This window comes from Mesoplodon densirostris, chromosome 14, assembly GCF_025265405.1.
Source record: "Mesoplodon densirostris isolate mMesDen1 chromosome 14, mMesDen1 primary haplotype, whole genome shotgun sequence".
Classification (NCBI taxonomy): domain Eukaryota; kingdom Metazoa; phylum Chordata; class Mammalia; order Artiodactyla; family Ziphiidae; genus Mesoplodon; species Mesoplodon densirostris.
Genome location: NC_082674.1, coordinates 51,602,429 through 51,629,950, shown reverse-complemented (window position 1 = coordinate 51,629,950; position 27,522 = coordinate 51,602,429). Strand labels below are relative to the sequence as shown.

Below are 27,522 nucleotides of genomic sequence, written 5' to 3'. Positions count from 1 at the left end.
ACATGTACACTGATGTGTATAAAATTGATGACTAATAAGAACCTGCAGTATAAAAAAAAATCCCAAGTGCTTATAATAACTAATGTATATTCCCTTTATTATATGGAGAGAAAAATGAAATATTTTAATGTTGACTCTGCTATTATTAACACTAGGGTCAAATGTCATGTGTTTCTCTGGGTTTCTGTTTTAATGTTTAAAATATGAAATCTAACATTTGTAGGGTTTTTTCTTTAGTAAAAGTACTGTACATTTTTAATATAGGAAAAAAAGCAAAAAGCAAATGAAAATCATCCATAATACTATCACTCAAAGGTAACACCACAGTTAACATTTTAGTGAACATGTTTCTAGTTCTGTTTTATAACCTGTTTTTTTTCTTATTTAATTTACCACTAACACTTTTCTGTGTGAGTATATATTCTTTTACATTCTCAAAGGCTGCATATTAAGAATTGATTAGATGTGTTTTATACAGATATACTATTTTATGGATATATTTTAATTCACTTAATCATTTGAGTGTTTTTTTTAACTTTTTCTTATTTATATAGAGCAATAAATGTCCTTATTAAGTGCTTTCACAAATCAACATTACCTCTCTGAATAAATTCGTAGCAGTAGGATACTGTCAGAGAATATACATATATATTTTAAAGTTTTTGTTATCCTGAGACATTATACTGATTTATAACACTCTCTCCCTACTCCCCAACTCAGGATGAGAACTAGTTTTGAACTTAAAGGGGAATTAAAAAGGACTATACATTAATGGAATACTGACAAAGTATAAAGAATAAATTATGAAAAATCCAATTTTAAAGACAATTTGCCTCACTCACCAAAATTTATCAGAAAGTAAATTTGGTTGTCTTCTCAAAAACACTTATATAATAGATAACTAAAATCTGTTAGTGAAAAGAAATCATTTTAATGGCACTGATCAGAATATCTTTCAAGATAAAATAAAGCTTTTACAACAACTTTGTTTTGAAAGTAGCACCTTTCTAAATCAAAGTTGGATCATTGCAGAAAAGATATTATCCTATTCCTTATAAGAGTAGTTTTGCTTTTAATAAATACACTATTAATTCACATTTAAAAAGCTGTATTTTATTTTCACTATACCTTATATGAATGTAGATAATATTTCCATGTTGATCCACATTGATTTTTCCAGGAATGCAAGGAATTCTTCTTTCTGTTTCTTTTGTTAAAAGTTTCTTACACAAACAGCATCTATAACACAAAGATACAATCAAAAAACCAAACAACCCGATTAAAAAATGGGCAGAGGAACTGAATTGACATTTTTCCAAAGAGGAAATACAGATGGCCAAAAGGCACATGAAAAGATATTCAACATCTAACCACCAGGGAAATGAAAATCATGACCACGATGAGATATCACCTCACATCCATCAGAATGGCTATCATCAAAAAGAACATAAATAACAAATGTTGGCAAGGATGTGGAGAAAAGGGAACCCCTGTACATTGTTAGTGGGAATGTAAATTGGTGCTGCCACTGTGGAAGCAGTATGGAGGTTTCTCAAAAAAACTAAAAATAGAACTACCATATGACCCAGCCATTCCACTCCTGGGTATATATCCAAAAAAAGAAAAAAAACCCCAAAAAACTAATTTAAAAAGTTACATGCACCCCCCCAATGTTCATAGCAGCATTATTTGTAATAGCCAAGATATGTAAGCAACCTAAGTTCCATCAACAGATGAATGGATAAAGAAGATGTGGTATACACACACACACACACACACACACACACACACACACACAATGGAATATTACTCAGCCATAAAAAATGAAATTTTGTCATTTGCAGCAACATACATAGACTTGGAGGGCATTATGCTAAGTGAAATAAGTCAGACAGAGAAAGACAAATGCTATATGTTATCACTTATATGTGGAATCTAAAAAATACAACAAACTAGTGAATATAACAAAAAGGAAGCAGACTCACAGATATAGATAACAGACTAGTGGTTACCAGTGGGGAGAGGGTAGGGAGGGGCAAAAGAGAGGTGGGGGAGTGGGAGATACAAACTATTGGGTATAAGACAGGCTCAAGGATGTATTGTACAACACAAGGAATATAGCCAGTATTGTGTAATAACTGTAAATGGAAAGTAAACTTTAAAAATTGTATAAAAAATTTGGGACTTCCCTGGTGGTCCAGTGGGTAAGACTTCACGCTCCCAATGCAGGGGGCCCAGGTTCGATCCCTGGTCGGGGAACTAGATCCCACATGCATGCCGCAACTAAGAGTTCACATGCCGCAACTGAAGAAGTCTGCATGCCACAACTAAAGGATCCCTCATGCTGCAACTAAAGATCCCATGTGCCACAACTAAGACCGGGTGCAGCCAAAATAAATAAATAAATAGTTTAAAAATAAAATAAAAATTGTATTAAAATTTAAAAAGTTAAAAAACAACAACAAAAAAGAAGATACAAAAACATCCAAGAAGAAAATTTCAAATGTAGTAAAATTAAAGAATTTAGCTGCATTATATAGCATACCAAAGAAAAACATATCACTGTACCTGTATAATGTTGCTGCATTATTCTGAGAATCTGGATTCAAGTACTCAGGATCAAATAGTCTCTCAATCTTCTTACAAAAAAGTTTACTATTAAGAACAAATGACCAACAAATTAATTTTTTATATCTACTTTATTAAAGTTACTTGACAGTGATGAAAATAAACACTGACCTATCTGCACATGTAGAAAATAAGACTAATAAATCCTTAAAGAGCCCTTCCTTGGGAATTTATAATAAATATTTAGTGTTCTAAGTAGATAAACCTACTAATGAGAACTGCCTGATCAAGAATCCATTTTCACAAGAAAAATGAGACAGATGGATATCTACCCCTCTTTGTCCTTTGTTAAGGAATATTCAAGACCGAGGATTTTGCAAATTTAACAATCCTGGGTCTATCAATAATTTGGTATGTGATCTTTGGCAACTTAACATCTTTGAACCTTATTTTCTCCATCTATGAAATGGGGTTAGTAATTTCAAATGCATAAGATTTTATGAGGGTTAATGAGACAGTCTTTTTTAAAGAGTGCCAGACAGTATTAAACATTCAATAAATGTTAATACTTTATTACTATGCATAATATAATAATGTTCTGCATGAACTTTAAGTCTTCTAAGTATATCGTTAATTCCAAGTGTACACCCTGTCTCCATTTTCTCTCAAGTCATGTCTGCTATTAAAGGCCAATCTGGATTTAGGATCCTGATTCCATTTTTAAGTATTTAGCTCTTGGATAATTCCCCTGTGTCTCATTCCCCTTAAGGACTAAACTTTTAGATAATTCCCTGCACTATCAATTTCTCCCACTATAAGGAATCATCCTGATCAGCATATATAAATATAATCTAGTATCTCCCTTCTTAAAAAAAAATCCTTTCTTGAGCCTACCTATCTGAAATAGCTACTGCTGAATTTTTCTGCAATCATTCAGAGCAAAACATCTGAAAAAAGTTGTTTAAATCCAATTGGCCACATTTCTGTTCTCATCATATCCTACAGGGTAGCAGCATTCCACACATTTGACCACTTAATCACTTCCTCCTTTTTGAAACCCTCTTTCCTTTTGCCTTCCCTTTGACGCCCTGGCTCCTCCTTCTCTGGCTCCTCCTTCTCAGGCTCCTCACTGGCTCCTCCCTTGTTGAACCTCCAAATGTCAGACAGTCCTTATCAATACTCTCTTGCTAACAATTAGAAAATAAAATAAATAAAAATAGCTTTTACAATAGCACAAAAAATTCAAAATGCCTAGGAATAAATTTAGTTAAAAAAGGAAAAGTATCTCTCACTAAAAACTATAAAACATTGTTAAAATAAGTGGAGTGTTATACCATGTTCATGAACTGAAAGACTCAATATTATTAAGATGTCTCTTTCCAAATCTACAGGTTGAATATTAACACTCAAATCTGCAGGGTTGTGTGTGTGTATGAGAGAGAAAGAAGAGAAAATGGGCAGGCTGATTATAAAATTCATATGGAAATGCAAAGTATATAAAATGACCAAGACAGGGCTTCCCTGGTGGTGCAGTGGATGAGAGTCCGCCTGCCGATGCAGGGGACACGGGTTCGTGCCCCGGTCTGGGAAGATCCCACATGCCGCGGAGCAGCTAGGCCCGTGAGCCATGGCCGCTGAGCCTGTGTGTCCGGAGCCTGTGCTCCGCAATGGGAGAGGCCACAACAGTGAGAGGCCCGCGTATCGCAAAAAAAAAAAAAAAAAAAAAGATCAAGACATCAATCTTGAAGGAAGGCAAAGCTGGAGAATTCAGATTACTAGATACCAAGAAACATTAGAAAGCTACTGTACTTAAGACAGTGTGCTACTGATAAAAGTACAGACAAAGAAATGAACAGAACAAAATGGAGAATTCAGAAAGAGACCTCACATGTACAGTCTCCTGATTTACAGTAAAGATGCCACTGCAAGTCAGGGGAGAACATATGGTATTGCTAGGAAATCTCATTCACTTCCATGGTTTCAAACCTCACCTACTCTTATATTTCTATTTTAAGCCCTGACCTCTGACCTAAACTTCAGATTTACATATCCAACTATCTCCTTGCCATCCTACCTGTGTGTCCAAGAAGTATATTAAATATATTAAATAATCTTAACAAGACCCAAACCCATCTCCTGATTCCCCTCACCCCAGTCATTGCCCTATTAATGACACTAGCACACTTAGTTGCTCAACCTTAAAACCTAGTAATTATCCTAAAATACTTTCTCTCTTCCCACATCATTCCATTTGAAAATCTGTCAAATCTTTCTATTAACATATTCTGAATCCATCTATTTCCTTCCAGCTCCCCTGCCTCCATTCTAGTCCAAAGCCTTTCATCTCACTAGACTGCTGCACTAGACTTCTAATAGGTCTTGCTTCTTATATTCTTATAGTCTATTCTCCACATAGAATAGACTGAGCTCTGAAAAACAAATCAGATCATGCCACTCCTCTGCTTCCATTCCACCTAGAATAAAGTATACACTCCTTGCTATGACTTAAACAGCCCCTAAGTGCTGCTGACCTCATCTCATACCACTCTTCCCCTTTATACTAAGGCCTGTCTTAATAATTTTTAACATAATTCACTACCACAATCTGCTTATATGTGCCTTATTCAGAGTAACCAATTTAATTACTAATTCTTACCTGAGCCACTGGCTCAGGATATATTTTACTTCATTTAAAAAAAAATGGAGGGCTTCCCTGGTGGCGCAGTAGTTGAGAGTCCGCCTGCTGATGCAGAGGACACGGGTTCATGCCCCGGTCCGGAAGATCCCACATGCCATGGAGCGGCTAGGCCCGTGAGCCATAGCCGCTGAGACTGCTCATCCAGAGCCTGAGCCTGTGCTCCACAACGGGAGAGGCCACAACAGTGAGAGGCCCACGTACCACAAAAATAAATAAACAAACAAACAAACAAACAAATAAATAAATAAATGGAAATAGATTTCTAAATATATTCTAAATATAGAATTTTTACTAAAATGAAATAGAAATAATACATTTCTTCTAAGAGGAACATTACTATTAAAATTAAATTTAGGGACTTCCCTGGTGATCCAATGGTTAAGACTCTGTGCTTCCACTGCAGGGGGTGCAGGTTCGATCCGTGGTCAGGGAACTAAGACCCACATGCTGTGCGGTGCCACCAAAAGTTTTAAAAAAATAAATAAATTAAATTAAAATTTAAAAATTACCTCCTAAACTTATCTTTCTTGTCCTTTAAATCATCAACTTCACTGTGTGTGAATAGATCAGCTATACGTGTAAGAAGATTTGCATTAATACAATTCATGTTGCATGGGGTAGCTACTATGGCATTCATATTTTTGTGGCAATACTGAATACACTGTTCAACCTAAACAAAAAACACAACAGAAAATGAATATTGAAGATAGTAGCATAAAGGATAATGTCCTATCAATACTTTTCAAAGATAAGATTCATTAAAAGCCTAATCCATGTATTGCTACACAATAACTTAGTTCTGCCTATTTGGGTTAATCTACACTGTTCCAAAGTGGTCTAGCAGGTCAAATTTGTACAAACATAGCTAGAAAAATAATTTTCACACTTCTTAGAGTATTTCAAACGATAATGTAATGAACATCTTTCATGACTGTGGCAGATATAAATTTTAGCCCACAAACTCAAGGGTACAAGATATGTGACTTCCTATAACTAAACTTAGTGATAATTTTAAGCCTCCATTTCTCTGAGTGGCAGAAACACAATTTCAGTCACCTCAGGGTTTTCTCAGTTGTGTTGTACTTGCTCTCTGACTTTCTTCCCCTTTCTTCACTGTGAGGTGTTATTTATTTACTTTTTGAGGTAGATTTGTGTTTTGGGGAAAACCAGCAATGGTTAATTATGCATTCTTCTAAATATTTTGCTATGGCATAAAAATCATCCTTTAGGGCTTAGATTTCAAAAATCAAAACTCAGAGACTCTTTTAGTCTCTGCTTTTTTTTCTATAACCCTCCCCTGAAGCAATAAATACCAACAACTGAAAGGAGAGGGACTAAGGAGTACAAAGAATACAGGGAACTAATAAAACTTCAAACAAATAAACTTCACATCTGTTAACACAGCAAAGGGGTATTTTGCTCTGCTTAGTTTTACCAGAGGTTAAAAGCAAATATTCATTTAAATGTTAATTTAAACCACAAAAACATATAAAAACATTTGAACAATAAAGAAATTTATTAAATAAAAGGAAAAAGAAGAAAAACAAATATATTTAATGTTACAGCTTGATATGTATATGTATATATTATGCTTTTATGTTTTATCAACTATTCTTAAACAACAGACATGAGCATGTGGTTTACACATACAAAATTACATTTTTTAGTAGTTGGGTATTTGTTCTTAATTCACTGAACTATAAATAAATGAAAGACACAAATAAGTAAAACATGCTTAAACCAATTTCTTTAATAGTAAAACAAATGTATTCCAATTAATTTTCATTTAATTTGGTTTCAGAGCAAAATCCCTTTTGGGGTAAAATTAATTCTGTTTAGTTTCACCTAATGCAACAGCTAACTCCTCCCTTGAGGATAAATTATTTGTTTTATAGGCATCATATACTAATGATACACAGTAGCCTTAACAATAGCCTTCCCAATAGAACAAAGTACCTCCAAACACCAGCAGTTTATTCTAATGAATCACACTCTTGAATTAACAACTACTTCAGGAAGTTGGCTTAGAATTTTCTAGATACTTGAAGGAAACATCAAGTTATATGTTAAATCAAGTATGGATGAATAGAAGAGCTTGAATCTCTTATTAATACTTACTAACGAATCCATTTTCAAAAATTCTGAAGAAATAAGAATTGAAATGACATTTCCTGGCTCTAAAAAAAAGAGAGAAAAATTAAATTCTCCTTTTGATTTGCACCTCAATCTCCTTAGAACAGGCTCCTTCTCACCTTAAAAGAGGATGTTACTTTAATAAGAACAATTTAATAAAACCTTACTATGGCTTATATACATGAAAGAAAGAAAATGCAATGTTAAAACTTACAGTATAGAGAAAATGCGTAGTAAATTTGCCTTGGAATTAGATTCATATCAAGTAAAAAGACTCCAGCTAAAGATATGATATATGCAAACTCCTCCTTAACCAAACCAGGGAAAAAGATAATTAAAGTTGTGAATATAACTCATCACACAAAAATGACAGTGAAGCTACTTCAAATGTGGTTCAAATGATTGTTATGAACAAATACTTAATTTAAAAGATTCTGAAAGATAATATAAAATTTACTATTGCAGAAATGCAAAATTACTTCCTAAAGGCAAACTTCGGAGGCACAACCAGGGAAAGGGGGATGCCAGCTGATGCTATCTATCATTTTAGTAAAACAACCTCAGTCATCTCCCATGAGGTATATTTTTAAGAAAAAGAAAAAAACTGTGATTTTTACCATTATAGTACTAAGACAATCCTCCTAAATAAAGGACTATTCAGGCAATGATTAAAATACGTAATCCCAATCTTTCCTTAAGTAACAATTTTAGATTAACGGTTCTTAGAGAGCAATGGTAAAGGGAGGAAGGAGCTGGTGAAAAAGTTCCTCAGGAAACTATAATATAACCCATTCCAGTTAAGACACAAGGTCTGAATTATTAGCAATTTAATTAAGCATTTTGGTAGTTTTCCTAGTTAGAATAAAGATTGCTTATATAAAAGCTTACATTTGTAGCCACTGATTTAATGTCCAAGATTACAGAGAGACCAGTTTTGCACCACTTTTTTAACCTGTACTATGTTCTTAAACATACTAGATCAAACAGTAATTTTTTTCTCTCTACGTATTTTGATTTTTATTTCACACATATATATCTGCATGTTCTGGAATCTCTGGGCTCTGACTGGTTGAAAATTTTGAGTTAGCAATTTTGTAATTTTAAGGACCATTAGAAACTTTTTTTGTTAATTTGGTCACAAAAATGTATTAAATTATGAAGTTCCTCAGAAGACTTCTTATATCCTGTCAGCAGAGGTTTATTTACTAACAAGAGTCTAGAAATATTTTGCTACTACTGTAAATTGCAATTCTAATGCACAGAAAGACTGTATTAAACCACCAGTGAGATTTCCTATACAAATCAATGCCCCAAAAAGATTACTTAGTAATTAGTCTTCTGATCCTCTAGAACACTGGTTCTCAAACTTTTGCTCTCAAGACCCCTTTAAAAAAATCTTAAAAACTGAAATTCCTGGAGAGCTTTTGTTTATGTGGGTTATATCTATCAGTATTTACCATATTGGAAATTAAAACAGAAATTTAAAGAACATTCATTTAAAAATAATGAACTAATTACATATTAACATATTTTATGAAAAATAACTATATTTTCCAATAGAAACAAAAAAATAAGTGAAAATAGCACTGTTTGACATTTTTTTATAAATCTCTTCAATGTGTGACTTAAGGGAAGACAGCTAGATTCTTGTATGTTTCCACATTGAATTTGTGAGTAGTCTTTCTTAAAGGTTAGTTGCAATGGGAATTGAAATCATATCAATGAACTTTTCCTATTCTGCTATCTCAAATCCACTGATTTATCTTGTACTTTGAGTGGACCTTCAACCCATGCATGATTTTTTTTAACATCATGCATTGGTCATTAGGAAGATATTGGTTCACTGAGTTACGCAAATCTTCCAAATGTTGAAACATTTCATTGCACAATACACACACACACACAAAATCTCACCAGTCTTATCAGAAACATCTTTAAATATTGAGGAACTGTCAAGCACATGCAAGCAGATACAAGTATTCCAATACTTTGTCTCACTTGAAAGCCTGAATTTTATCATTGGCAACAAATATTGTTAGTTGTTTCCCTTTAATTGACTGGCTCATTTAATTCATTTTCAAGAAAATATTTGACTGGGGAGTTCCCTGGTGGCCTACTGGTTAGGATTCTGCGCTTTCACTGTCATGGCCTGGGTTCAATCCCTGGTCAGGGAACTGAGATCCCGCAAGCTGCACGGTGTGGCCAAAAAAAAAAAAAAAAAAAAAAAAAAGAGAGAGAGAGAGAGAGAGAGAGAGAGAAAGAAAGAAAGAAAATATCTGCCAAATGCCTAAGTCTGAATAATCATAACTTGTCAGCCATTCTTCCAAGTAAAAATGGTTTCGTAAAACAGCAGCTAGTTTGTAACTCAAGCAACTGTACAAATGCTTTTCCTTCAGATAACCAACATACTTTGGTGTGCAGCAGGAATGCACTTCCTGTGTCATTACACAGAATATCAAAACGATGTATACTCAAGAGTCAAGTGTTAATAAAATTAGCAATTTTTACTGCCTCATCAAGGATATTCTTAAGTGAAACTGTTTTTTTGTTTTCTTTTTTCCTATGAGCACATGGTGTTGAAGAACACAGTGACCACTAATACAGTGTGATGCTCCTTCCTTGATGTGTGCTAAAGCTCCAACAGTTTTACCCTCCATTACTTATGTACCATCTGAACAAATGTCAACACAGAAAGACAAGCAACATCCTGGCATTATTAAGCAGATTCTCTTGACCTTGTGGATCCTCTAAAAGGATCTTTAGGACTCCAGTGTCGGTCACTGTACCATACAGTGAAAATAGCTGATCTAGAGACCTGTCCATTTGCCATAAATTCACTATAATTGGCGTACAAAGGGTGAGGTATCAGTTTCCTAAAAGGTGATTACTAATCTGAGCATAAATACTAATGTTTGAACAATTTTCCACATTTCATGTTTGGCCTGAAGCAACTTCCAGCTGACACAAAAATTGCACTACAAAATAAGCAATAGATTGTCTTTTACCTAAAGTGGGCATCTCACAATCTTTATTCTCCTCAGTGTTCCTTTTAACATATTTTATCAACCAGTTGAAAATGTGAACGTCACAATGAACTGAAATGTCCACCTCTTCCCAGCGCTGGGCGTCCACAGATAAATATTCAGCAAAGTACTTCATTTCTGATATCAAAAGATCTCGTGGGCAAATAAAATCTTCTTTCAAGTTTTTTGCTTCATCACATACATGGATCACCATGTTTGGCCTTCATAAAAAATGTTACACAGAAATGAAATTATTAGAATTTTAGAAGAGGAGCCAATAATATTGACATTTACTGGAAGTATGAGAACAAGATATTTTTCAAGGTTTTAACCACACATCAGTTTTACAGGGTTTGACATTCAGAAGTTTTCATAAGTGTCTTGCTAACCTGATCTGTATCTGAAAATTGACTAATTTTAGTTAAGCTACTGATTTAATAAAACAAAAATATTTTTACTACAGAACTTATAATTTACAGGGTTTTAAATTTATTTTCAAATTATAAGTTAATTATAATGTTTTTAAAAATACCAATTCACAAATAAAAATTAAATTATACATTCTAATTCTTGTGAGGAACATAAAACAGCACTTTTACATGGTAATGGGTATGGGAAGGAGATATAAATTAAATACTATAATTTTCTTACTATTAATAAATAGGAAAAACAGTTAAAATTATTCATTGAAGTATCAAAAAATTAGCATACCTACTTTGTTATTTTTAACAGCAAGAAAGCTTGTTTCTAGGCATTCAATAAATATAAATTAGTAAATGTGGCTAAAAAATTCTTAAGACTACAACGTGCTTATTTACACATTTAAAAAGCAATTTAAGAATAAGTTTAGATGATGCATCAGAAAGATTGCTTCAAAAATTATATACTCCTTGAATTTATATGCCCTTGAAAATTACATCACCACAAAAAGAAACACTAGTGTGATCCATAACTGCCTTAATGTCATTACAAAAGGAAGAGATTAGATAGGAAGTGACAGAATACCCTATAATATGAATTTAATGTGTGTTTAATTGAACTTCAAAAAATTTTAATACAGAGAAATTACATTTGAAACAAAATTGGCTACAGAAAAAGGATTAATAATCAATGCTCTGTCGAAGTCAAAGGAATTTAAGTAACTCTGCAAGTTGTTCTTTCAAAGAAATTGTGGTCAAAATATAAAGAGGTAACGGCTGGTATAATGAAGTATGAAATTTCTGTGGCTTTTTGGGCCACAACATGAAATTAGATAATCCTGATTAATTTATCAGATAAATTTTTGTGCCATATCCAAAACCTATCAGTTAAAAATCTATGTGAGGGGGGCTTCCCTGCAGTCGAGTGGTTAAGACTGCGCTTCCAATGCAGGGGGCGTGGGTTCAATCCCTGGTCAGGGAACTAAGCCACGCGGTACGGCCGAAAAAAAAAAATCTATGTGAATAAACTAAAATTCACTAAACTATAAAAGGGTGAATTTTTTTTATTGTGGTAAATACACATAACATAAAATTTGCCATTTTTAAATGTACAGTTCACTGGCAGTAAGTGCACTCATACTGATGTGCAATTATCACCACCATCCATCTCCAGAACTTTTCAAAAGGATAAATGTTATGGTATGTGAATTATATATCAATAAAGCTGCTATAAAAAACTATCAGAACTGAAAATATACAAAGGAGCTTTTAGAGATGAAGAAAATGTTCTTTATCTTCATTGGTTATATGGCTAAAACTCATCAAAGTGAATACTTAAATATGTGCAGTTTATTGTATGTAAAATACACAAAACAATACAAAATTATCAAAACTTGCATTATATTGAAAGATGTATTTTAATTTTTAAATATTTCTACAATGAGTAATTATATTCAAATAGTTCTAAAACACACATCCAGTTTCTTTAATAAAGTTGGAGAACTAATGGCAGAGACTTTTCTTTGGGTTTTAAAATTTACTTTTAAAAATTTTATGTTAATAGATGTTATTTCTAATACTTACAAGATGAAAATGAATTTTTAAAGTGGAAAACTGTTGTGCAATTTATAAGCAATATGAATAAGCCACACGTTTACCTATCTAGCAATTGTTTATAGTTCAACACATCAACTACCCTCATTTCAATTATTTCAGCAATTGCGTAATGTGAAATTCCTAAATTATGGTAATTGATATATAAAATTAGCAATCATATTTTTATAATTTAAAGTTGATATTCATATTAAAGCTTATCTAGCAAAGAACCAGCCTCCTACCCTTCAGATTCTTCAGTCTTTTCTCCACCATTATGAGTAGTACAATTTTCACTTTCTGAAGAACAATTCCTTGTGGAAGCTATACTATGTCTTCCTTAAATACAGAAACAAACACATACAAAAACAAAGGGGGGAGGTTAGCATTTCTAACTGAGAATGGGTTTTTACTTATTGAATGGTTATACTATAAATTCATGGTTTCCAAGAGTACTTAAAGATGGTACTTTGTCAGGTGCCTTAATATTTCTAAGGTATATGGAAAAAACAGTACGAAAAAAGGATCACAAATTGCTAACATTACACTGAAGATTTAAAAAATACTAACATGGTGTGTAGGGATGGGGTCAAATTTTCAAAAGCCTACAATATAGTTTTCTCTTCCTGAAGCAAATTTTTATATCAATACTCTGCTGCTGCTGAAATTAAAATAATTCACTACACTGAAGATTTCTAAAACCAGTTATTATTTCCAATGAAGTTGTGGAAAACATCACTTCTACACTGCTGCTATGTCATCTGAAGCTATTGCTGACTCCAATAGAGAGGAGCTGTAGAAAAGATAACATGAGAGGCAAGCAAGATTCTCCCAGTAAAAAAAAAAAAAATTAAGTAAAAGGTACAGGTCGAATCCCTTTAAAATTTACAACATAACATAAATAGGCTAATGGACTGGAGTAGTAAATTTTGATAAAGTAAAAAGCTTTTTTTGGTAATAGTGTTTGATCTGTATGTTAACATCTACACTTTTTTTTTTAATACAGCAAAGAGAAATTTCTAAAGCTCAGGAAAATACAAATACTAACAGATTTTTCTATTAATGTTTCTATTAGCCTTTAAATAAAGAAAAGTTGATGGGAATGCATAATATTTTGTAGAATCGTCATAAGGACAAGCACTGCATTTTGTTTTTAAAACCTTACCTGTTTTAGAAACTGCATCCTGACCAACTGGAGTCTCCTGAAATTCTCTTTGTGTGCCAAGAAGTGAGGATTTGATATACGTGGCTAAAGTTTCAACAGGACTCTCTCCAGCAGCCATGAGGGGACTATAGTGGTTGTCCACAGGTGAGCTTCCACTGTTCTTCAGTTCATCAAACCTCTTTGCACACTGTAATGACATAAAGGAAGGAAATGCATGTCTGGGGGTTTTAAATCAATTTTTATAAGTGAATATTAATCTCTTGGGTAACATCTAGAAAATTAGCGCACATTTCAATACATGAAAGCCCCTGACTTACTTTTTCTTTTTTAAAATTCAGGGTAGTTTTTTAAAAAAATATGCTTTAACTCAAAGGCATAATGTATTTATGCTTTTGTAGAAAAATGAAGAATGCCTTTATCAACCATATTTCCCCACGGTCTATGTCTATCATCAGTTGATAATTTTAATAATTTAGTTAAAAACTTTGCTTTTATTTTCACACTGAATTTCAACCAGGAACAAGACCAAATTCTAACCTTCAAAGAAAAAAAAAAGTATCTGATTTGTGACACTAGATTTTCTTTATTAAAATAATGAGTCTTTGTTCTCACTAACAGTGAGGTTCACCATGCACAAAATACTGTAGTAACACTTCACGGCCACATATTTGGGCAGTTTGTTCTAGAACAGTGTTTTTCCTTAACCCATTGTTAGTCACGGAATCAATTTAGAAAAGTCCAGATTAGCAACTAAAAAAAAAAAGAAAGAAAATACAATAGATTAGAAAATATCAAGAGTGCATTATGCATAATAAGGCTAAGTAGTCCTTCATGAAAATGTCATTTCTAAGTGTGTACTACGTCACAACATAAAATGTCTTCCTTAATGTGGGTCTTGGTCAAACAACACTTCTATGGCATTCATGTTTAAATCTCCATCAGTAGCAACGTGAGTGGCAAATTGCATAGCAGACCAACTAATCTGGGAGGTGCAAAAGGAGAAAAATATATATCACGTATACAAGCATATGTTAAGTGAATAATGTATTGGGTATGGCATCATTCATTTATTACACAAAAATTTATCAAGTACCCACTAGATATTAAGCACCATTTTCAGAAAAGATTGTTTACTAATAGTACTATAGTACTATTACTACAAAGAAATCCCTATTCAAGGCTTAGTCCTTTGAAAATGCATTTAAAAGACACGTAAGTGTAGGACTTCCCTGGCGGTCCAGTGGTTAAGACTCCATGCTTCCACTGCAGGGGGCATGGGTTCGATTCCTGGTCAGGGAACTAAGATCCCACATGCTCCATGGCGCAGCCAAAAGAATAAACAAAAACAAAAACAAAAAAAGATACATAAGTTTAGACTAAAATATTACACTCAGTATGTATGCCCACCTCTTTAAGCAAAGTCTTAAAATTAAATAAAAATAATTAATATGATAAATGAGAAACAGAAAATATTTTTGTATGAGGACTGAAAAAAGCAGTGATGAAGGCCTGGCAAAGAAAAAAAATGTTGTAATGATTAGAAGAATGTACAGGTTCACAGGTACATCTATAGGATAAAGAATATAAGTGATTTAATTGAATCCATTTTTTCTGCAAAATGAGTTTATTTTTTGTAACAGAGAAAGTGGTTAGGTAGGCTTTTTTTAAAATATAAATTTATTTTATTTATTTTTTATTTTTGGCTGCATTGGGTCTTTGTTGCTGCTAGTGGGCTTTTCTCTAGTTGCAGCGAGCAGGGGCTACTCTTCATTGCAGTGTGCAGGCTTCTCATTGCAGTGGCTTCGCTCATTGCAGAGCGCAGGCTCTAGGTGCGCAGGCTCAGAAGTTGTGGCGCACGGGCTTAGTTGCTCCGCGGCATGTGGGATCTTCCCAGACCAGGGCTCGAACCCATGCCCCTTGCATTGACAGGCGGTTCTTAACCACTGTGCCACCAGGGAAGCCCTAGGTAGGCTTTTAAACTGTAGATTCTTCTGATATCTTTTAGGTAATGCTTATAGCTATATTGGAAACTGAATGTAGGTTTATCTTATTTAACAAAGCTTACAACAATTTCTAATACTTATGAAATAAGAAAATTATGAAATCTGAATATTTGAAATAAACACGATTGCTTAAACAAAAAGCAAGTGAACTGTGAATAATTTAAAGTACATTGTTAAATCTTCTTTTGTGTTTACGCAAAAATTACATGATATCTATATGCAAAAGAAAGGTTGGACCCCCTACCTCATACCATATAAGAAAATTAGCTCAAAAGAGATCAAAGGCTAAGTATAAGAGCTAAAACTATAAAATTATTAGAAGACAATGTAGGTAAAAATCTTCATGACCTTGGTTAGGTGATAGTTTCTTAGATATAACACTAAAAACACAAGCAACAAAGAAAAATTAGATATACTAGGCTTCATTAAAATTTAAAACTTTGTACTTCAAAGGATACCATCAGGGAAATGAAAAGACAGTCCACAAAATAGGAGAAAATATTTGCAAATCACATATCTGACAAGGGACTTGTATCTAGAATACATAAAGAACTCTTACCACTCAATGATAAAAAGACAAATAATGCAATTGAAAAATGGAAAAAGGATATGAATAGACATTTCTCCAAAGAAGCTCTATAACTGGCCTATAAGCACATTAAAAGATGGTCAACATCATTAGCCATTAGGAAAATGCAAATCAAAATCATAATGAGTTAACACTTCACACACACTAGGATGGCCATAATAAAAAAGACATAATAAAAGTGTTGGTAAGGATGTGGAGAAATTGGAACCCTCATACATTGCTGGTGAAAATGTAAAATGGTATAGTCACTTTGGAAAAATTAGATACATTATTTCAACTAAGGTAAATGCTTATCTAGAAAATGTTAATTCATCCTTTCTCCACTTTCAAAATACCAACAGGTCAACTTCAAAATGGAAAAAAAAAATCCGGGAGATTAAGAGAACATTCAAGAAACTTTAAAAATATATAATTTGGGGGACTTCCCTGGTGGTCCAGTGGTAAAGAATCCACCTTCCAATGCAGGGGACGTGGGTTTGATCCCTGGTCAGGGAACTAAGATCTCACATGCCATGGGGCAACTAAGCTTGCACGTCACAACTACTGAGCTCGCGCACCTCAACTAGAGAGCCTGAATGCCACAAACCACAGAGCCCATGCGCTCTGGAACCGGCGCACCACAACCACAGAGCTCACGCACCCTGGGGTCTGTGTGTCACAACTAGAGAAGAGAAGACCCACATACCGCAACGAAAGATCCCACATGCCTCAACAAAGTCCCCGCATGCCGCAACTAAGACCTGACACAGCCAAAAATAAATTAAATAAATAATAAATAAACCTTAAAAAAATATATATATAGGGTTTTTTTGTCCACCAGATGTAAAACAATATTGAAAATAAGTCAGTACGGAACAGTCAATAGGATTAATTTAAATAGAGAGATCAATGGATTAGAATGGTAAGTCGAAATAGATCTGAAGGTAAAATTTCAAACCAGTAATAAAGAATGGACTATTCAATAAATATTGAGACAGCTAACTAGTCATTAGGAAAAAAGTTAAAACTAAAAACATTCCAGGGACTTCCCTGGTTGCACAGTGGTTAAGAATCTGCCTGCCAAATACAGGGGACACAGGATCGAGCCCTGGTGTGGGAAGATCCCACATGTCGCAGAGCAACTAAGCCTGTGCACCACAACTACTGAGCCTGCATTCTAGAGTCCGTGTGCCACAACTACTGAAGCCTGCGTGCCTAGAGCCCGTGCTCCGCAACAGGAGAAGCCACAGCAATGAGAAGCCCACGCACCACAACGAAGAGTAGCACCCACTAGCCACAACTAGAGAAAGCTGGCACGCAGCAATGAAGACCCAACGCAGCCAAAAAATAATTTAAAAAAACAAATTCCAAGTGGAGTCAAGATTTAAATGTAAAATAAAAAGTAGTCAGCAAAATATAGGTGATTTTATATTACACACAGTCTTCAGGTTGAGAAGGTTTCTAAACATGACAAAAAAGGAGAACATCAAAGTAAAAGATTCACAGATTTTTAACATAAACTTTTAAACATTTGTATACAAGAGACTATCATTAATAACTTATAGGCTGAAAAAAAACTGAGAAAAATAAGCTAGATTAAGGGTTAATACATTCAATACATAGAAAACTGTTATTAAACTAGTAAAACAACAAATTTACAAATAGAAAAAGGATATGGAACAATAAAATATAAAACATTCATCCTTTAGGATTTAAAGAAAGAGAAATGAAAACTGTGATGAGATAACATTAAAATCAAATATATATTTATTCACATATAAATAAGAATTCTGAAAAGACACACAGAGAAATAACACTTGATATATAAAGTACAAGGATCAGGCACTCAGCTATTTTGACTGGAGTACAACATGAATGACCCTTCCAGTGGACAATATGTAACAAAAGCCTTAAAAATGCACATGCCCTCTAATGAAGCAATTCTGCTTCTGGGATTATCCCCTAAGAAAAGAATAAGATATTTGTTACAGTGGTATTTGCAGTAGTCAAAAGTTGGAAACAACAGCTTAAATATCCAATAAAAGGTTCAATAAATTATGATTTAGCTCAAATAAAAGAACAGTACACTGTCATCAAATGTAGAACTCTAGCAACTGACACATAAAGATGTTTACAATATGATAAGTGAAAAACAAAGCAGCAAAGTAGTGCATTTGTTACATGTCCACTTTAAGAATTCATATATGAATAGAAAAGAATCTGGAAGGATATATACAAGGTTTCAACAGCTTACTTTAGGTAGGGTCAGATTTATAATTCTGATTTTTCACTTGTTTCCTTGTGTGTGTGTGTGTTATGTTTGTGTGTGTATTGTTTGAGGATATGTCTTGTTTAGTAATAAGAAATTAATTAAAAATTAACATTACTGGGCTTCCCTGGTGGTGCAGTGATTGAGTCCGCCTGCCAATGCAGGGGACACAGGTTCGTGCCCTGGTCCGGGAAGATCCCACTTGCCACGGAGCGGCTAGGCCCGTAAGCCATGGCCACTGAGCCTGCGTGTCTGGAGCCTGTGCTCCGCAATGGAGAGGCCACAACAGTGAGAGGCCTGCGTACCACAAAAAAAATAAATAAATAAAAAATAACATTACTTAAAAATAGTCTGATTCACATTTAGTTGCATTTTAGTTAAAAAAATAATTTCTTGGGAATTCCCTGGTGGTCCAGTGGTTAGGGCTCCACTACAGGGGGCACGGGTTTGATCCCTGGTCAGGGAACTAAGATCCTGTAAGCCGCACAGTGCAGCCAAAAAAAAAAAAGTTCTCAACTGAGTGACTCTGAATATGCAGTGGATATTAGATGATAAGATGAAGTTATTGTTATTTTTCTTAGGTTTGATCATGGTACTGTAGTTATGCAATAATATCCTTATTTTAAGATGTATGCTACAGTCTATGAAGTATCGTGATATCTGAAACTTACTCCTAAATGTCAAAAAAAAAAAAGTTACATAAAGAGATCAAGCAAACACCTAGAATTGCTGACTCCAAATAAAGGATATAGGGATGCTATACTATGCTGTTAACTTTTCTGTATGTTTGAAAATATTCACAATAAAAAGTTGGAAAAATAGTCAAATTCACAGGTTTGCCTTGTTTTAAAACCTAACACGTAAAAATCCAAAAGATGAAAAAGTATAGATTAGGGAATGATAACATACACTTAATAATAAATTCCCTCATCATTTCACAAAGACCTATAACATAACCGAGGGCAAGTAATCCCTGTGGGTACTGGTTTTCTCAGCTGTAAAAGAAGAGGGTAGAATTTGGTTCATTCACTGATCCTATAGGTATTTATTGAGTGTATATTATGGGCCAGGCAGTGGTGCATATGCTTAAAACCTACTGGGTAAAATCACTAATGTCCTTTCTACTTCTAGAAATCTGAGATGACTCATCTACTTTAGGGTTCCTTTTAACAGCAAAAAATTCTGAGGTCAGTGTTTCTCCAACTAGGGTTCATAGATGAATTACCAGAAACCTAAGAGTTCCCTAGAAGAGTTTTTAGATTGTGAGTTTTGATTCTGAGGATAACATTAATAAAATCATCCAGGTCATTAGGATGACAGAATATTTCCGTGCCTATTCGCTTTTCTGTTGTAAATTAATTGTAAATTAAGTTGGTACCAAGAAATATTTTAATTGTCCACGGCTAATTTTATTTTATTTTTTTAAGTTTTATTTTATTTTATTTATTTATTTGTTTGTTTGTTTATCTATGGCTGCTTTTGGATCTTCATTGCTGCGTGCGGGCTTTCTCTAGTTGCAGTGAGCAGGGGCTACTCTTTGTTGCGGTGTATGGGCTTCTCACTGCAGTGGCTTCTCTTGTTGCAGAGCACAGGCTCTAGGCACGAGGGCTCAGTAGCTGTGGCACACGGGCTTAGTTGCTCCGCGGCATGTGGGATCTTCCCGGACCAGGGCTCGAACCCGTGTCCCCTGAATCGGCAGGCAGATTCTCAACCACTGTGCTACCAGGGAAGCCCCCACGGCTAATTTTAATAAAGGACAATGTGGAGGAGAAACCTGGTATAGAGACGAGATGTGTTAGTGCCAAGGGAAGGCAAGTAATGTCCTGGCACAACACACGGCTTCATGGTAGAGGGTTAAAGAGAGAAAAGTGGAGCAAGAGTAAAGGCTTTGAAGGGCACATGGCTGTACAGGCTAAATGCAAAAAAATTTTGTGCCACAAGAGGCTACACAAATATTTGCATTATAATCAGCAATTTAATTTCAGCAAAACACTATTACTTATCACATTAAGTAAGCTTATTAGTTTGAGTTGTGTTGGTTTGAGTTTTCACTTGTCTATAAAATGTAAATTTGGTTTATGATCATATAGGTGTGTTTATACCCAGTATTGTTAGTGCACATTTAATTTCCACTATAATAATTTAAGTCATCATTGGCAGTTTTCAAGTTTTTTTCCTTTGAAAAGGTCTGTACATTACTCAAGTTTGAGAAGCATAGCATTAGCAATTTAATAAAACTGGATTTACAAAAATGTTATCTACCCATTCAGTTGTAAACATGTAAGATAAGGTTGAATTTAAACATACGAGGTGGGTTAATATATCATATAATTTACATAGATTATATTCAGCCAAATTGCATCGTATGTATGCATATTCAGTATTTATATGTGCACTTGAATATGTAAAACTCAAATATTTCTTCTTAGTGTAACAGTTATTCCTTTAAATGGATCACTTTTTCTGATCTCTTTTCAGATGTCTGGAAGACTGTTACTTACCTCTTTGGGTGTTAATCCAGGCACAAGCCTTGCCACTGATTCCCAGTTGATGGTCTGGTGGATTCCAATTAATGGGTAAAGGATCATGTCCAACACCATTTGGTTGTTATTGTTTAGGAAATTGTTGTTTTCTGAATATCCACGACTCATCTTTTGGAACTAGAGACAGAGAAGACAAATAGATTTATTTGCATCTGAAATCCAAATGTTTTCAGAACATTATAAATCAGTTATAATTCATTCCTAAGAATTATCTACTACTACATAAAGGAAAGATAAAACTGATCTAAAGTCAAAACAGAATATATAGCTCAAATCTCTTCAAATATAACAGCATTTGAATATTATGGATTGGTGGATAGATAGATAGAAGGATGGACAGATGGGTAAATATGTGATTAAAAAGTATGATAAAATGTTAAGGGTAGAATATAAGCGACGGGTATACAAGTGTTCACTATAAAATTCTTTTGATTTTGCTGTATGTTTAAAATTTTTCATAATAATATGTTGAGAGGAAAAGTTGAATACAATATATCTTCCTTAAAAAAAAATCCTTATGTATGCCTGATCTGTATTTTGATTAGCAGTTCATGGATGGTAGAACTAAACTGTGAAAAAAAAAAAAGCTAGTTAAAAAGAATGATAATTTCATTGCAGTCCTAAGCCATATTTCCTTTATTTCTCTGTGAGTGAATGTCCATGCTATAAACAATGGAGGCTGAGTATACTTAATTTTGACTGATGTAATCAAACGAAACTTAGAACTAAGTTAATCTGACATTTTAGGGTAAGCATAATCATTGTTACTGCGCATGTGATTATGAGTTATATATGGTGGGGAGAGTATATCAACAAATGTAATTAGCATTGTTTTTATATGTTTGAAACATTTTTTGGAAAGTCCTCATTCCTTATCTTCAGAAGCAATGTGACAACTGGCCTGATAAGGTTTAACCCTTACACACACCCAAACAAACACCCTGACTCTCATATATAAAAAGCCAAGGCACCTCCACACACATACACACATGCACTCACACCTGCAGAGTGGAGGCTTTGCCTGCTTCTTCATCTGGCTCCCCACCCTCTCTCCTACCGTCACACATCCTCTGGTTCAATCCAGGAGACCTTGAATCAAGTGACTAAGGGTGTGTCCAAAATCTTCAGGCAACAGGATGACCAAGCAAAAAGTCTCTAGAAGGCTCTCCAAATGGATGTTGCTCAATAAACATTTAGTGAGTCCCAACTATAAGCCAAGCATTGGGGATACCATAATAAATATGGCATGGTCCCTGTCCTCAAGGAGTTTACTAGTAGAGAGTCGAGGATACAAACAGACAAACATCATTTTATTATCACTTGCTGACAGCCAAAGCAGAGGGGAGCCATCAAGGGGCAGAGGAGGGACACACAATAGCTGTTGGTATTGTGGAGGAGGGTAAGGCCGTGGTACCAAAGAGAAAAAGAAGCTACCTCCTTCAACCTTAGAGAATTTTAAGAACTTATTTACTGAGTATTTACCAGGAGCCTGGAGCTGGGCTAAGCCTTTTATATAAGTTATTTCAATTCTCACCACAACCCTGTAAGATAGATGCTTTCCCCAGTTTTACAAGATGAAGAAACACATTCAGAAAAGTTAAATAATTTGTACAAGGCCACAGAACTAGTAAGAGGCAGATCAAAGACTCAAATCCAGGTAAAACTGACTCTCAAATCCATGCTCTTTCCATTATATTCTAGAAGGAGAGTATAGGGGAGACAGCAGTTGGGAATGATGGCTTAGGGTAGAGAGAGAGTCTAAACATTTTGAAGTTAGTTATGATTCAATGAAACAATTTTGAAAGCTGTTTGTGAGGCAAGGGAGGGAGAAGGCTGTGGTATTGAAGAGAAAAAGAAGCTACTCCCTTCAAATTTAGAACATTTTGAGAATTTATGTCGATTATAGCTCAATAAAGCTGAAATTTAAAAAAAAAAGAAATTTAACATTTACTGAGACCTCACCATGTGCCAGGCATTATATATGAAGTCAGAACATAAATTTACAGATGAAAATAATGACAAAGATTTACAGCTAGTAATATCTATGACTTAACTGATGTTGAATCTGGGTTGGGAATATAATCTCCAAATATAAGCTGTTCCCATGGAAAAATATTATCTATTTTAGGACAAGAAGTATAAAGCAAAGATCCACTGAGAGACCAGTATAGTGGAAAAAGCAATGAACATAGGCGTCTGAAGCTCTGGTTTGAGTTTTAACTCCACACAAGTTAGTCAAGGCAAGTCATTTGAAATTCTGCAATAAAAATTAAGTGCTGGTAATACCTCTATTTGACATCATACAAATAATCAAAGGGATTATTTTTGTGAAGGCACTTTGAAGACAATAAAAGCACCTTACAAATGTGATGCAACATAAAATAACAGTATCAACCTCCTAGGATCCTGCTAAGGATTATGTGAGATGTTTAAATGTTGGAATGGGGAGTTGGAATGCAGAAGCTCTCAGTTAAGTGTTAACTATGATTAGTACTATGTAATTATTTACATAAAATACTGATGTAGGACATCAGGTGGTAGACATCATAAAGTTATCCTACATGTTTCTGCATGAACATTAAAAAGAAACAAAGAAAAACACTAAGCACTCTAAAAATCACAGGTTCCTAGCAACCAGAGAGGTACGTTGTTGATGGGCCAGAATCGTGTTGGGTATGGACCCTGGAGCCAGACTACCCAAATTTTTGTCCTGGTTCTACCACTTAAGGTATTATCTGGTTCTGATTACGTATCTCTATGCCTCAGTTTCCTCATCTGTAAAACAAAGAAAAATAGTAGCTAGCCCACATACTTTTGAGGACATATATGGACAGTACTACCTGGCACATAGTACTACATAATGTTTGTAGTGGTAACGTTACCATTCCAAAAATCCTCAGATTAAATGGAGTCAAAAAGATAAATGTGACAGATGAAAGGAGAGACAGCAACTTTCCAATGAAGTATGCTCTCAACAAAATGAGTAGAAAGTCAGATCTAGATTCTTATCTAGTTTACCATTTCCAACAGTACAACCTATGATTTCAGTGGTCTCGGCTACAATGTAAGGAAAATAATACCTACCTTTGAGGTTATTGTAAGGATTCGATAATATATATAACACACTACCTGGCATACAAAAGGTGCTCAATAAATAATTTATTGTTGCTATTATTATTTTCCTATTTTGGCCATTATTGGCATAAAAATTTCCAAAAACTAGTTTAAGAACTGTAAAACAATGCCTTGAGACCAGTTGAAAATAGATTTTACAGAACTTCACTGTTCTCTACTTGTGTGCCTAGCACGTCATCACTTTTCATACCACGCAATTTGAGAAGTATGTTAGAGCATGGGGTATTGTATTACAATTTGTTTGGGCCTCAATAAAAATTAGTCTGAAACAGAATTCAGGGAAAGGACGTGGGTGCTGTTTTTTACTTCACTTCGAAAAAGATTCATTTAAAATTTCTAAAATATTTATTGTGGCCTACAATGTGCAGGCACCTGTTAGCTAATCAAATACACTGTTCATATAAAATAATTAAAACTTGTATGTGTATTTCCAATATAATACTACTCATTTATAATATATACATTTAAGAATAATTTAAATCATCTAAATATGAAAAATGTTTTTCTGTTAACATTTTCTTTATACAACAGAATCATATCAAGCAAGGGAAAACTACCCAGTATTAATTCCAGTTAAACGAATGTTCAAGAAAGCATCCCTTAGAGTCAGAATGTAAGTATGAAAGGTATAGCATTGACGGATAACCCTTAATAAATTCTCTCAGAGTAGCTGTCACAGTGCCTCCCATTCTGGAAAAGAAGTATAGACTTATCGAAAACTGCCAAAAAGAAAAAGTCTGAAGCTCAAACTACACTATTACTAGGTCTACGCCCATTCATGATAAAACATGAAAAAGATGTTAAAGTTTAATGTGAAACGTGTTATTTACCAAAAATAAAAATTCTATTTAATACTCTACACTTTTAAAGAACACACCTCATGTCCTCTCCCCCATTCCCACAATCGTAGTTTATTTAAATGTATTAATAAAACCAATGTAATTAAGACCAAACAGAGGTCCACGACTGGCATCTGTATTTTCGTTTTATTTTTTCAAACAGAAAAAGGGTCTTGTAGACAGAGACTTCTTCCCCTGGGCAGAGGAAGATGGGAAGCGACGGCGGCCAGTAGGACAGGTCAAAGGCCTCTGGCATAACAGAGGGTGGGGGATAACAGAGTTATTCCGCACTAGGGTAGAAGCCTTGTGCCCAGGCTTTCTGACCACGAATGAGAATGGAAGCAGCTGGCTTTCATCGTGAAGGGGAAAATAAAATCACAGCTGAAACCTAGGAAGAATAGACCAAAGCCCTGCAAACCGTCGGCCCAGAGGCTCGCTGCGCAGCACGTCCTTGGGGCAGCCCAGACCTTCGCGGTCTCCCCGCCTCCCCCGTAGGGGCAGAAGCTCCGGGAGCTGAGCGGGTGAGGGGCGGACAAAGGCGCGGGGCGGGCAGCTTAGGCAAGGGAGGGGAAGATGCGGGGCAGGGACCTGGGGCGAGGCCGGGAGGCAGACGCTGGGGCTCCCTCAGCTGGTTCGCGGGCTGGACGGGCTTCGGGGACCTGGAGTAGGCACGGCTGGCGGGCTGCGGGTTGCGCGTGGGGGCGTTCGGAGGCACTTTGGGCGAGCTGGACCCCGGCCGCCAGGGGAGGAGGCCGCAGAGGGAACCCGCTAGCTGCCAGCGGTACCGCCTCTCGCCACACTTCCCGCCCCCAACCGGCACCCGAGCCCCCTCGGCGTCTCGCTCACCTCTACGCCGGGGCGGCCCTCGCTGCGCCTCCGTCACCTGCAGAGGCCGGTACCGCCCGCGCCATGAACCGGCCGCGGCGCCCTCACAAGCCACCCCCGCCCGCTAGCAGGCGACGGCAGGGTACCAGCTCCGCAGGGCGGGGGAGCGCGGGATCGAAGCCGCCAGCCAATCGTAGGCCAGCGCCTCTGCGGCGCAGCCAATGAACGACAAGCTCCTGCAGGGAGGGAGGGAGCCGAGGAGCTGCGGCGGCGACTGGCCGCTGCGCCTAGCCTTTGCCTTCCTCCTCCCCGGCCCCACCTCGCATTCACTCTAGTCGCAGTGCAGCGTGCCACCCTACCAGCGTCTTGTCTCTTAGCAACCAGATGCCCCGAGCCAGAACTTACATGATCAACTCTGAGTCCAGAAGAAAGGGGAACGTAGGGGAGATAGAAGAACTCAGATAAAAAATGGGTGAAATTGTTGGAGTCTTTGGTATACCTGCTTAGGTAGAATGGGAAAATTGCATGATCTGAGCGACATCAAAAGAATCTAGGGTGAAGCATTGTCTTCATCAGGAGGCATCTCTTGAAAAATGTAAATAGCTCTGGGTTACAGGTTGAGTTTTCATACATTAATATGTTCAGCAAGTGTGTTATTGTGGTGACTACTGCTGGGAACCTAGTCAGATGTATAAAGTTCAGTCTTGTAGGGTAAATGCTACATGTCAGTGTTCCTTTTTTTTTTTTTTTTTTTTGCGGTACGCGGGCCTCTCACTGTTGTGGCCTCTCCCGCTGCGGAGCACAGGCTTCGGACGCGCAGGCTCAGCGGCCATGGCTCACGGGCCAAGCCGCTCCGCGACATGTGGGATCTAGCCCTGTCCCCTGCATCGGCAGGCGGACTCTCAACCACTGCACCACCAGGGAAGCCCAAACAGAGAGTTTTAAGTGACTTGTCCAAAGTCAAAGAGCAAACTCATTAGGTTCAACGGGTTCCTTCCTGAGGCCTTTTATGTGGAATGGGCAATCTCACTTAAGACTTCAATACACTTCCTGTCCTCACCCAGTTAAACCTTTTGTGATCATAAGATCATCTATCCCTCCCTTGGTTTTAGTACAGACTAAGTTGCTTTAATAAAGAGACCCAAAATACAGTCGCTTAAACAGGCCTCTGAAATGGCTGCTGGTGGCTCATTCTTACTTCCACACCCCACGGAAGGAGTGCGAGACAGGGTAAGGAATGCATGCCCAATACTTTTAAAGATATGATCCATAAGTCACATTCATCACTTCCACTTCTATCCCAGTGGCTACAACATAATCACAAGGGAGGAGGCTAGAAAAGGTAGAATCCACTTGAGCAGCTGTGTAGCCAATTAAAAGGTGGGAGTTCTACTTTTAAATTACAGGAGAGTGAATATTGGTGGCCAATTAGCAGTCTCTACACAATAGCCTGGTTTCTAGGATTATATGCTACCCAGACCTCTATTACTGACTTCACTAGAATCAATTTTTAAAAAAATTTTTATGTTTTTTTGCCATGCCACCCAGCTTGTGGGGATCTCAGTTCCCTGACTAGGGATTGAACCCATGCCTCCTGCAGTGGAGGCATGCAGTCCTAACCACTGGACCACCAGGGAATTCCCTGAAATATTTTTAACTACAGTGAAATGGGAAACTAAAAAGGAACTGCATTATTACTGCAAAAAACATAATCAAGGAAAAATGTTTATGGATAAAAGGC

At 35.9% G+C, this 27,522-nt stretch overlaps 1 protein-coding gene across 3 annotated transcripts in view; it reads right to left on the bottom strand.

The window, feature by feature from the left end:
- SANBR (SANT and BTB domain regulator of CSR) overlaps window positions 1–25,917 on the bottom strand; it is a 73,573-nt gene extending 47,656 nt beyond the window's left edge. For all 3 annotated transcript variants that reach the window (XR_009534314.1, XM_060117493.1, XM_060117494.1), the window contains exons 1-9: window positions 25,803–25,917; window positions 20,941–21,099; window positions 13,600–13,786; window positions 12,680–12,773; window positions 10,405–10,643; window positions 7,385–7,443; window positions 5,776–5,936; window positions 2,569–2,655; window positions 1,129–1,239 (exon numbers count right to left, since the gene is read on the bottom strand). Coding sequence is in view for 2 of the 3 variants with exons in the window: in XM_060117493.1 (XP_059973476.1) it covers window positions 1,129–1,239; window positions 2,569–2,655; window positions 5,776–5,936; window positions 7,385–7,443; window positions 10,405–10,643; window positions 12,680–12,773; window positions 13,600–13,786; window positions 20,941–21,090 (1,088 nt within the window). In the remaining variant the exon portion in view is untranslated. The remainder of the gene's footprint in view (window positions 1–1,128; window positions 1,240–2,568; window positions 2,656–5,775; window positions 5,937–7,384; window positions 7,444–10,404; window positions 10,644–12,679; window positions 12,774–13,599; window positions 13,787–20,940; window positions 21,100–25,802) is intronic.
- Between the last annotated feature and the right edge of the window lie 1,605 nt (window positions 25,918–27,522).